Source organism: Solanum dulcamara, chromosome 6 (genome assembly GCF_947179165.1).
Source record: "Solanum dulcamara chromosome 6, daSolDulc1.2, whole genome shotgun sequence".
Lineage (NCBI taxonomy): Eukaryota > Viridiplantae > Streptophyta > Magnoliopsida > Solanales > Solanaceae > Solanum > Solanum dulcamara.
In genome coordinates, this window is record NC_077242.1 from 20,480,795 (window position 1) to 20,493,350 (window position 12,556).

The 12,556-nt window shown below is 32.8% G+C and overlaps 1 protein-coding gene across 1 annotated transcript; it reads right to left on the bottom strand.

The window, feature by feature from the left end:
• Positions 1 to 7,516: 7,516 nt before the first annotated feature.
• LOC129892765 (uncharacterized) lies at positions 7,517 to 7,966 on the bottom strand. The gene has a single exon (XM_055968323.1). The coding sequence runs from the start codon at positions 7,964 to 7,966 to the stop codon at positions 7,517 to 7,519; it is 450 nt and encodes a 149-aa protein (XP_055824298.1).
• Between the last annotated feature and the right edge of the window lie 4,590 nt (positions 7,967 to 12,556).

The following is a 12,556-nucleotide window of genomic DNA, read 5'->3' on the forward strand; positions in this document are numbered from 1 at the left end:
CAGCACATTACTAGTGTTAAGTGCTTGTCATACTTGCTCAAGAGTGATATTCTCCTTGTTATACATCATTCAATTATCGATATCTTGAACTCAATGAAACTAGCAGCGCATATGCGAACATGTCTAAATGATCTATTATACCAAAGTACCTAGCTCCATTGTAAATGTGTGAAGACGTCGTTGTAACAACATCCTTCTTGTCACCGATCGATCCTGATAAATTCCTTGCAACTTGTCCCATAAATGTTTGATCGTCTCTTTGGTACTTGTACTCACTTTATAAAGCACATTAGGTGCAAGGGACAATTGGATTACATTCAATGCATCTCCTTCAATCTTCTTCTTGTTGGAACACGATGTACCATCAAGATACTTTCTGTCAATAACGTAGATTGATCCTTCCCTCCGCTATAACACCATCATATGGAAGAATCCTCCAGATATTGAAGTTGTTGCACCCACTAAATGTATCAATTTCAAACTTCATAAAACTCATTGTTGATTGTTCTTCCTCTTCTGTTACATATACTATTTATTAGCTGACAATACAAAATATCAAAGTAACTATTTTCAGACGTGCAAGGTCAGACTTTTCTTCAACACAAATCATACCAGACAGAATCTTGACTCTGATACGATTTTTTAGCGAAAACATAAAAGAAAGAATGCAAAATTTAATGTGGTTCAAATCAAAGTAATCCTGCGTCCATCAGAGAACAACTGTCTTTATATTAATAACAAAGAATCATGAGGAATATCCCAAATTACACCAAAGAGAATTGCTCTCTCAACTCTCTATTCTTACAAAGATTTATGATTTTTGGAATGGTTAATGAAGAATGTCCATCCTTTTATAGTCAAGTAGTTTGGCACATGGGATTTACTACTTCACATGTCAGACGCCGCAAAAAATATCTGTTTTAGTATTGTTTGGAAAAACTACATATCCTTCTTTTGAATCTCAAATCGAGGGAAATCAATTTCGAGTCCACACATGAGGCTAGAAAAATATGTAAACTTAAAATAAAATGCCTCAAATTTGTTCTCTAGCCAATCCGATTAGGTCGCTCAATGTCCATAGCAAGTAAACCATATATATGTTCTATCAATTCCACCGTCTATAGTTAAACAAATAAAAATGTCAATATAGATAATGAAATCAATCGATACTAATAGCTAAGAAAAAGTTGTCTGGTATATATATTGAAAGAGTCTTGTGGATAAGAGTAGTAGTAATTATTTATGTAGAAGGAATTGGCTGCTTGAAGAAATAATAGGAGTATTACAATACCGATCATTGCAATACGGACACGACACTTCATATATACATAAATGCCTTGTCTTAATTAATCTCTATCCAGAAAGAGTGGAGGAGAGCATTTGGGAAGAAGAAAAAGTTAGTTGGTGGATATGGTACACTGTGACAAGGACAATTAGAAACGAGATGAAAGGGAATTCAGAAGCAGAACCTCTAAAACAAGAGCCTAAATATATAGATATATGCAAATTGAAAGTGACAATCACTAAATTTAAAAAGGATGGATGTTGTCACATACTCGGGTTGAACTAAGTTTTAGTCTTAAACTCAGTTAATAAATGGGCAAGTCAATAATTATTTATGTTGAGATAAGCTAAATAATGTATCATTGTTCCCACGTTGTGGAATTTCACTGGGTTAGTATGTTTAATTATTGAATAAAGTTAATAAAAGAATTTCCTTTATTATAGCGGTATAGTATAATTTATTAACTTTTTTTTTTATAAAAAAAGTATTCTTTTAGTTGAAGATTTTACACACTCAACCACCCAGCTCGATCTTATTACCAAAATGGGCCGTGTTTTTCCATTCTTACTCATATTGGCCCATATTGTATATAAATTGAAAGACAGGTCATTTCTCCTATTTCTCATCTTTGGTGAACAAGCTTGAAGAAGTGAGCTGTAATTTCAAATTTGATTTTTATGAGAAATTTTAGTGTTGTTTAGGCTTGTTAAAAATACTGTAAGGTGGTTGTCATACAAAATTTGAAGTCGTTTGGTGGAGATTTGGACTGATTTTGAATGAGAATTGCAGCTGGAAAATTACATAAAAAATTCATCTCGATAGCAAACCGACATGCTATACACTTTTATACATTGTTACATATTTTAAACAAAATATATACATTGTTTATACAAGTGTATACATATTATATAATAATATAATATGAAGAATATGCACGTGTTAACTGAAAAATATGACTATGTGAGTGCAAAGTGTTGTGTTGGGATGTATATTTTTCAAAATTCCCCTTTTTATATTTTGATAAGGTGTTTCGTGGGTTAGTTTGGGCAACATATTTAGCCCAATATTTAGATTTTAGATGAGTTAAATTTAAATGGATTAAAATGAGATAAGTTAATAAATGAGTGGATTTAAATGGGTTAAATGCATAGTTTATAATTCTGATATAGGGGAATCTTTGTAATTAGCATGGTAAATGTCGGGACTTGCTAGACTCCCTAATCCTTTGAGGGTCATTTAGTAGTTGGATAGAAAATAAGTTATTCTTGTATTAATTTTCTTTTCATATAACTTATACGATGTTTGGTAGATAAATATAAAATAAATTATTCATGTATAAAAAATAATACGACGTTTGGTTGACAATTTAGAAACCTGCATAATTAATACATGTATAAGTTATGAGGGAATCTATATACTATTATTTTATGCAGTGTAGAAGGTGGAATAACTGATATATGAATGACAATCTCTGCATAAAATAACACATAAATTCACTAATAACTAATTCTTGCATAAAATAATATGTAAATTCATTCATATTTAATTCCTGCATAAAATGATATATAAATTCACTCATAACTAATTCCTATATTATTAATTCCTGCATAACTCTATCTAGCAACCAAACGGTCCATTAGAGTGTTTACCTTATCCAAATCAAGTTATTCATCATTGCAGCACACTGGGGCGGCTCAAGCGCATTAGTGGCCTAAAACGAAAAATGAATCGGAGGCCTTAAATTTTTGAACTTATTTTCTGTTTAAAGTCTATTCTTTTTTCTTAAATGCAAAGTTGTTGATATATTTCTTAAGAAAAATGATTTTGATATGTGAAATTATTTCTTCTTTATACGCGAAAAGATTTATTTATTTTATAAATAGTTTTCCCTTCGTTTCAATTTGTTTGTCTGATCTTGACTTGATTTGGAATTTAAGAAAGTAAAAAAAACTTTTAAATCTTGTGATATTAATCAAACTAAAGATATGTAGAAAATACCAAAAAATGCTTTAATTTAGTGGTCTTAGACATGTCTATTGAAAGTTAAAATTAAAGAGTTGACACAAAAAAAGAAACATTTTTTTAAACGGACTAAATAAAAGGTAAGACAAACAAATTGAAACAAGATCGTATAAATTTTTTTTTAAAAAATCTATAATAGTTCTATTGTTACTAAAAATGAGGCCTCCAAATTTGGGGGCCTAAGGCAAGTACCTTAATTTTTTAACTCTTAGAGCAGCCCCTGGCAGCACAATGTAATGGCAACATGACCCTCGACTCGAGACCTTGACCACAACCCCGACACCTGACTCGAGACCCGACCCCGACCCTGTCACGACCCAAGCCTAGGGCCTAGACGTGACATGGCGAATGAGGTACCCGAAAGTACCTCAATCAAGCCTCTTAGCATTCTTTTAGCCTTTCATAGGTAATGATGATAAACAAGCGGAAATCATAATAGTAAATCTTCAACTTACATATGTCCAACAATACCTCTAACTATTAGATATAATGGGGCTAAGACAAGTCCCTAGCTCACCCTCAATCATAATAGAAGAAATTCCATAGTAAAATATCTTAACATATCATAAACTAGAAAGATAAAGGAGTATTGTTCCCGGAACATGGGAACTCACCAAAAGTAGTCTTCAATGGAATATCAACTAGCCACGTGGAGAAGAATGAGGAAGAGCACCGATCCCTATATGGTGATATCATGTAGGCAAAAGAGTATGCGTTAGTACTTTGAATGTACTAAGTATGTAAGGATGCATGAACATTGAGGAAACATTAAAAACATAATTTATGTATGCATAATAAATCATATAGATATCCTTTAAAACATTCATTTTGTGGAAAATTAACCATAATCGACATTTAAGACCATGCGAGCTATTACATGGAATCCAACATAACCCCGTACGTTGGCCGGGGAGACTACTTGCCAGGTAGAACTCCGTCAACTTCATTTATTTCTTTAACTCTAACTTTAAGGGCTATTTATGGATCCATTAGCCTAAGCCTACAAGGGCTCCTATGTTGGCACATAGTTAATGAGACAAGGAGTTGCTGCTAGGATTTCCTTACCGAATCCCACCTCAATGCCTCATTCGGTGCTAAGTCAATCCCACGGAATAGTTTAATACTTCAAAATATTCATAGCATATAACTTGAGAATTCAAACATCATATTCGGTAGAATAGCTCATTAAAACATTTGATAATTCAAATATGCAAGAATTGTCCTTATTGCATAAAGAATCCATGATTCATATCATTTCATCATTCTTTCATTTCATAAGACTCCCTTTTTGATCATAGATATTGCTTTCATAAATATTTATTTGGAGTCAAAGCTTTCAAGTCAAATTTTATTAAAAATATAGTAAAACTAGGTGGGTTCAAATCACTTCAACTTGCAAATATGTATGTAAATAAATATACATAAATACTTTGAAATCCATTAATTAAAAATCATGCTTTAAACAACCCACCATGAATTTCAAGAATCTTTAAATAGATAAATAAAAGAATTACTTGTAAACCATCAATTTATACATATGAAATTATGTTGCATCAAAATAGAGCAATAATCATTAGTTTAACCATGATTCATACTATTAAGTAAAATTAAGAATTAACATAAGAAAATATTACTTGAAATCAAGATATTTAATTAAAAGAATTTTTGGACTACATGGGTGGAAGAACCCATGGATAAACACCCACGTAACTTAGAGTAAAGCTTAAAGAAAATAAACATAATTTATCATATAATCAAAAATAATTTAGACATGAGAGTGGAAGGAATACTCTCATTGAAACCTTACATACCTGGAAACCGAAGCTTTAGTTGGTACCGAAAGACTTAATGAACACTCTTGAGTCCTAGCTTCTCTCCTTGCCGAAACGTTTTGTGTACTACCCGGAGTATATGAATCACCGAAATAGTATTTCTTCACTACTAAGATCTAAAACTATATTTGAGAATGTGTAAAGAAGTGTATAGAGAGAAGATTTGCTTGAGAAAGCTTGATGAATAAAATGAGGAAATAAGGTGGGAAAGAGGGACCTAACAATAAATAAAATAATTATAAAAAAAATTTAAAAATTTAGTGGAATATATTGATGTCATGGATGATGTTAAATGGAGGACAATTTATGTCATGAGTGATGTCAAATGTATCTAGATCTTTCTATGGTAGGTGAAATGAGTTATTTTTGATAGAATACTCTTTTTGGGAGCTGCGTTTGAATAAGATAAATTCCTTATTAGGATTTGGTGTCTTCATACGAATTGTATATATGGAAGTCTAGTTTCATATGGTTCAAGAATCAACCAATTTGGATAAACCTACAGTGAGATATGATTTTTCTTCTATAAACACTCATTTCCGTCACAGCATTCTACCTTACAAAAATTAATTTATTTGACCTACTTAACCTCCGAATCTTAAAATATGGTCTTCATAAAAGTTGTAGGTAATGATCTTGTGGTTACTCAAAAATTTGAATCACTCAATTTGGATATTCCTATGAAAAGTTATACCCAAAATACAGAGGATGTATCATGTTTAGGCGAAAATTGAAACATCGTATACAACGTTTTTAGGAGATGTTACAGACCCCAACCCAAGACTTGACCTCGACACTCGACCTCGGCTCCTGACCCATGATCCGACACCCAATCCTGACCTGACACACGACCCAAATATGAGATTTGGCCCCGACCTTAACCGAAGACCCAATTCCGACATCGACCCGAGACCCTTACACCAACATGAGATCCAATCCCAACCTTGACTCCCACCCTGACACCCGATCCGACACCCAACTCCGACCGCAACCCGAGTCTTGAACCCGAACCGAGATCCCGACCCCGACCTGAATTTGAGGCTTGACCCTGACCCCAACCTCGATTCCAACACCTGACACCAACTCTCGACTCGAGACCTTGACCCCGACCCAAGATTTGAGACCTGACACACTCTCGACCCGAGACTCCGACTTCAACTCCGACACTCGATCCAAAATTCGACCTCTAATCCTAACTTGAGATCCAACCCCGACTCAATTCAGAACTCGAGAGTTAGGTCTCGAGTCGAGATCTAGAGTCGGATCTCGAATCGGGAATCAGGAGTTAGATCTGGAATTAGTATTGTAAATCGATATCTGAGGCTTAAGTTATGATTGAAAGTTGAGGTATGAGGTTCAAAATGGTTTTGGAAAATATTTTCCTTACATTTTTAAGGGAAGTCATTTTCCTTGAATTTGAGGAAAATAAGTTGATTTGAAAAATATTTTCTAAAATATTTAAACCAATCAAAAATAAAAAAATTAGAAAATATTTTCTGAAAAATATTTTCTTTCATACCAAACTCACCCTAAGTCCTAATAAGTCGGTGCCCGGTGTGGTGCAAGATAGGAAAATGTTCTTGCAACTTAATGGACGGATAAGGGTAAAGAACCTAGTACAAGAGAGTCGACCAGAATAATAAATTGAACATAAGCTCGTCGACGGGGAGGGCTAATATTGCTGCCTACAGAAAAATCGGTGGACAATAGAAAAAGTTGGATTGTTTAACAACACAGGTTATAAGTTATTGTATTGTGGGATAAATATATATATATAGGAACGAAGTATGAGCCACTGTACAACCAAGACTTAGAGCCCGTTTGGATGAGATTAAAAAAAGTAACTTTTATGTATGAAGTGCTTTTAGAACTTTTATGTGCTGAAAGTTATTTTTATAAATAAGCAGTTGAGTGTTTGGATAAAAGTGCTTATGTTAAAAATAAGTTATTGATGTGTTTGGCAAATAAGTGCTGTTAAGCACTTATTTTCTATCAAAATTATTGAAATACCCTTAAATATGTTAACACCATAATAAGTTGATTTAAAAGATTTTTAAACTCTAAAGTTGATTTTAATCAAAAGTAATTTATAATGTAAAATCACTTCCACTATAAAATATTTATTTAAGTTAATTTTTTTATAAATACATGTCCCATTTACGCTTTCTAATGAAGTTTGTTGGAGTAATGTGGTTGCTTTAGTATCTTTTGTTTCCAACCAAAACCACTCCACTATATTTTTTATAAATACATGTTCCATTCACGCTTTCTAATGAAATTTGTTGGAGTAATGTGGTTGCTTTAGTATCTTTTGTTTCCAACCAAAACCACTCCACTATAAATACAAAAAGTAGAAAATATTCATATAATACAAGCATCAAGCATTAGAAATGTCACTAGCAATCATATTACGAAACCCCATCCAATAGACATCATTCTTTTCTCCTACAGCTTCGACATCTACATTGTTAGCTCTTGAAGTTGTGCCAATATCATTAAAATCAATCGATGGAATATAACTCTCATTCTCGGCTGTTTGGAATGCATCATCCACATTGCATTTTTTTCTAATATAATTGTGAATAGCCATAGTAGCAAGTACGATGTCCCTTTGTGTGTCAATGTGATAGTATGGCATGTCTCTCAAAATAGACCATCTTACTTTCCAAACGCCAAATGTGCGCTCTACTACATTTCTACAAGAAGAGTGTAAATAGTTAATTTTCTCAATGCATCCTCTTGGCTCTTGTAATTGTCGAGTTGCACCGCAGCGAAATTCAGCTAGGTGATATCTTACATTACTTCGTGCTTTACTAGTTTTCGGCATAATTGAATGTAAACAATCTAAAGAAAGGAGATTTGACATTAAATAAATTATTACCGTTAAATAATAGGATAGACATTTGACATGAATTACCACTCCATTGAACAATGCTGGACATTTATCTCTTTCCTAAATGACCAGTATGATTTGGTTGACATAGTGGAAGAAATGAACGTGTATGTTTGGACTTCTTAAATGCTCATACTATTATAGATATAGACAATATATAAAAATTAATTTGATAATTTAGGGATAAATTTGAATATTTTGTCTATCTAGACGACTCCCCCATGGCTAAATGGGAAATTATTACTTTTTTTACTATTTTATAATAATTTAATACACTACAAATTTTATGTGGTATAAGCTTCATTACTAACATTGATTTTATCAGATAAATGATAAATTATTTTGTGAGCAAATTGTACACTTTGACTTCCCCATGACAGAGTTTGAACAACTCTTTTTTTCATTTTTAAGAAAGTGTGTGTACTTTGTTTTTAACATTTGTATCACTACTACTGCTAAGAACATCACATTAGAAGCAACTGCTAAGAAAATCACAATATGAAACTCAGTAATAAAAAAGATTGAGAAAAAATTAGCAGAATGTCACAAGAGGTATTTGCCAAAAGGGGGTAAGGATGTACAGGTCAATATCACACCACAAGCATCCAAACATATTACATCTCTACTAGATGCACCTTCTGCTACCATTACCAAAAAATTGGAGAAACTTTAACAGAATTTCTTCTGGACACAAGACGAGGTAAAAAAATTTCACCTCATGAATCAGAAAAGGAACACAGGAATCAGAAATTAAACAACCAAATGAAACCAAAAAATGCCTAAAATTGATTCTTTTCATACCATTTAACCAAAAACAAATGGAACGACAAGCTCAAATATGAAACTATGAAGTACCACTAACAGAGCAGTAATTAAACAACCAAATGAACAATCCTTTAAAGAAAAATTATGGTTCTAACCAAAATTGTCTAAAAATGATTCTTTTCATTCCATTCAACAAAAAAGAAAAGAAAAAAGAAGCTCAAATATGAAGATATGCAGAGATTTAAATTACCTCAAAAGGGGATTTCTGAGATCTACAATGGAGAGATTGTGGAGTGACAGAGGAAGAAGTAGAAATCTCAAGATCGACTAAAGAGAAAATTGTTAGAAACCAAAGCAAAATCAGATTTCACAATATGTTAGCAGCTTCAACAATGGCAGTTGTGGGAGCATTAAGCTCGTCTCCGCTGTCGGAATTGCCATAGCTATTGGTGTCTCTGTTCGTGGTGGACTTCAGTGGAAGAAATGAGGAAATGATGTAAATTTTAGGGTTAAAAGAATAAAAAGGGTAGTTTGGAAATTTAGTTAAAATATAAGGGATATAAAAGTAATTTCCATGATCAAATAAAATGGCTTTAAGCACTTAGAAAAAAAAAGTTAGGAATCCTAACTTTTTATTTTTGGATGACTTTAAGAACTTTATGGCTTAACGTTAGCATTAGGCAAACACCATAATAAGCTAAAAAGGACTTATAAGTTGGTTGACCAACTTATAAGCCCATCCAAACGGGCTCTTAGGATAACGTTGTAGAAGTAAGGAATATTAGTGATAGAATTTTCTCGTCAAGACTAGTGTGGGAAAGGAGAATGTGAGAAATATTTAAGAAAAATATTATTTGAATTGTGTATCTACATTATTACATAGAGACCTTATTTACAGACACTACAATACAATCATTTATCAACTTGGATAATATTTACTATTTCTATTCCTACTACTATTAATATTTCTATTTTTATTCTAAATAGGATTGTATATACCTATTCCCATTCTAACACTTTCTCCAAGCTACTGCATACAAGTCATATGTACCTACCTTGTTACATATGTAATTAATATAAGGATTGATGAGGGGCTTGATGAGATATCTGCAAATTGATCAATCGACTTAACAAAATTGACAGTCAATCTCAATATGCTTAGTTTTCTCATGAAATAAAAGATTTGATGTATAATGTGATAAAACACATAATGATCAGCTCCACTATGAGTCATGCCAAACACTTGAATTACTGTGATGAACTTTTCAAACCAAGATCGAGAAAACTATTTCAGCCCATAAAGTGACCTTTATAATCGACATACAAGGCTACTAAACTCCCCCTGAGCAACAAAACTAGGTGTATGGTTGCTCCATGTAGAATTCTTCACAGTGTAGTGGTTGCTGGAAAGAGCTCAAAATTTGGTATAATGTCATAACCCAACCCCGTAAGCCGTGACCCAAAATATACATGTATATACGCAAGCCGACTAGGCTACCACTATGAATAGGAATGTTCCAAAATATATGTCATACTAGTACAGCTGGATAACATCTATATACCACCCATATATATGTCTACAGACCTCTAAGAACATCAATAGTAACATATGATGGGACAGGGCTCTGCTGTACCCATCGATAAATAAATATATACATCAAAATATCTATACCAAAATTCTAGGCTTCGGGACAATGGAGCACTACCAAAATATTTGAATGGAAATTCTAAGCTGGCGGATCCCTAAAATGAATATTTGTACCTACGGACATGAAACGCAGCCCCCCCTCCAAAGAAAGGGGGTCAGTACGATATATGTACTGAGTAGATAAAGCATAACATATCATAAATGAGATCACATCTGAAGTAGAGATTCAGGATACAAGTATGCTACTCAAGAAATTACTGTACCCGTGCCTTATAAAATAAAATCATGCATGATTATATCATCTATCATATCCGACCCATTATAGACTCGGTGAATCTATCATATACATGTATATCATATTCAGTCCATCATGGAGCTCAGTGCCATCATCATATCACCATGTCATCATATCATATCATCATATATATATATATATATATACCATACCCGTCCCTCTAGTGAAGGACTCGATGAATAATACAGTAAAACTGTGAAATGAATACATACCCAGCCCGGGACTCGGTGAAAGATACATTAAGGCATGCACGAGTAGAGTAATAAGTAACCATATGCATTTAAATCTTTATTTGAGACTCAATCAATAGAATAATTAAAATGGACCATCATTTGAAAATCAAGACAATAGTCATTTTAAGTAACCTTCGATTGCCGTTATAAATCATGCCAAATATGAATTATACCGAAGCATGAATTATACTAAAATATAAATTTTACCAACTAGGATGGCTGGAACCATACATATAAGTCAAGGTATAACGATCTATATTCTGAAAATTTAGAACATTAGCTATCCTAGTATACTTAAGAATAGGAGTTTCATTGGAATTTATACTTTTATCGTTCGTTTGTTTCATATGGATCATGCTAAAAGAGAGAAAGGTTAGCTTTACATACCTTTAGCATTTATACGTATATGCTGCCCAATATTGTCTCAACCTATATTAAAATGTTAAGTACAATGGTTAAGCTATGGATAGTAGTAAAACGTACTCTATCGTTAGTAGGTTATTTCTAAAAAAAATTGGACAGCATCTCCCCTATACCGCTCACTTTCCCCACTTCCAAACCAGCCATATAATCATCAAGTAATATCAACAATCTAAAATATTGACATAAAAAAAGATTTATTATTGACAATAAGCCTAGAATGTTGCCACCCGAATTATGTTAACAAAACAGTAATTTCAGAAAAACGAGTACCTCAAGTTGTATCTACATTTTGAAATTGAAAACAACACAAGTGGACTTAATGACCTTCATGAAACATTTAGATCTCTGTCTTAAAATTTAAATCCAAAAGTAATCAATTCAAAATTCATTTTGTACAAAACTATATCCTCAAAACACTAACAGCTATACATGAGGAATTTTTCAATCAAGAATCTGGACAAAACTTGCCTTATACTTCATCCTCTTTTTTCGACATAATAACAGCAGATATAGGCTCTGACATAAACATAAGAGTTTTAGGTACGTGTATTAGCTTTCCAAAAAATATTTATTTTCTAAAATCAAAGGTCTACATAATAAGATATTCAAGAATTACTACAAGCTACACAATTCCAAAAACGGATTTGAACACTTACAATCTCCATTCACCTTATTCCTCCAAATTCAAGAACAACAACTCATCAACAACATCAAAACAATACCAACCATTATTATACTAATCACTAAGCTAATTCCATCCATTTAATCCACCCAAAATAGTCTCTTAACCCATAAATCTCAACAAATCACCAAATGAGTTTATAACGCTATTTTCTCCGTTCTAACCCGTTAAAACTCTAAATAAACTTGTTAATAATGAAAAAAGGACTTTAATATTACCTCAAATGTGTAGCAACCATATTAAATCTTCTCCTTATTGTCTGATATTTAGCTCAAATTGAAGGCAACATGACGTACAACACTTTTCTCTTCATGAGCTTCGGATTTCGGGACTCGGATTTTGGTCAGATTTGGTTTTTCACTCTAAGATATTTCTCTCTCTCTCTCTAGAAATTTATGGATATTTCCTTGTTTGAGAATGAAGAAGGAAGGTGAAAATATCCCTTAAATGATGTGGGTATTGGGCCTGACCCGAGATG

What these genes read in the sequence shown, in the direction of transcription:
- LOC129892765 (XM_055968323.1), bottom strand. Translation starts at nt 7,966, where the DNA reads ATGCCGAAAACTAGTAAAGCACGAAGTAATGTAAGATATCACCTAGCT.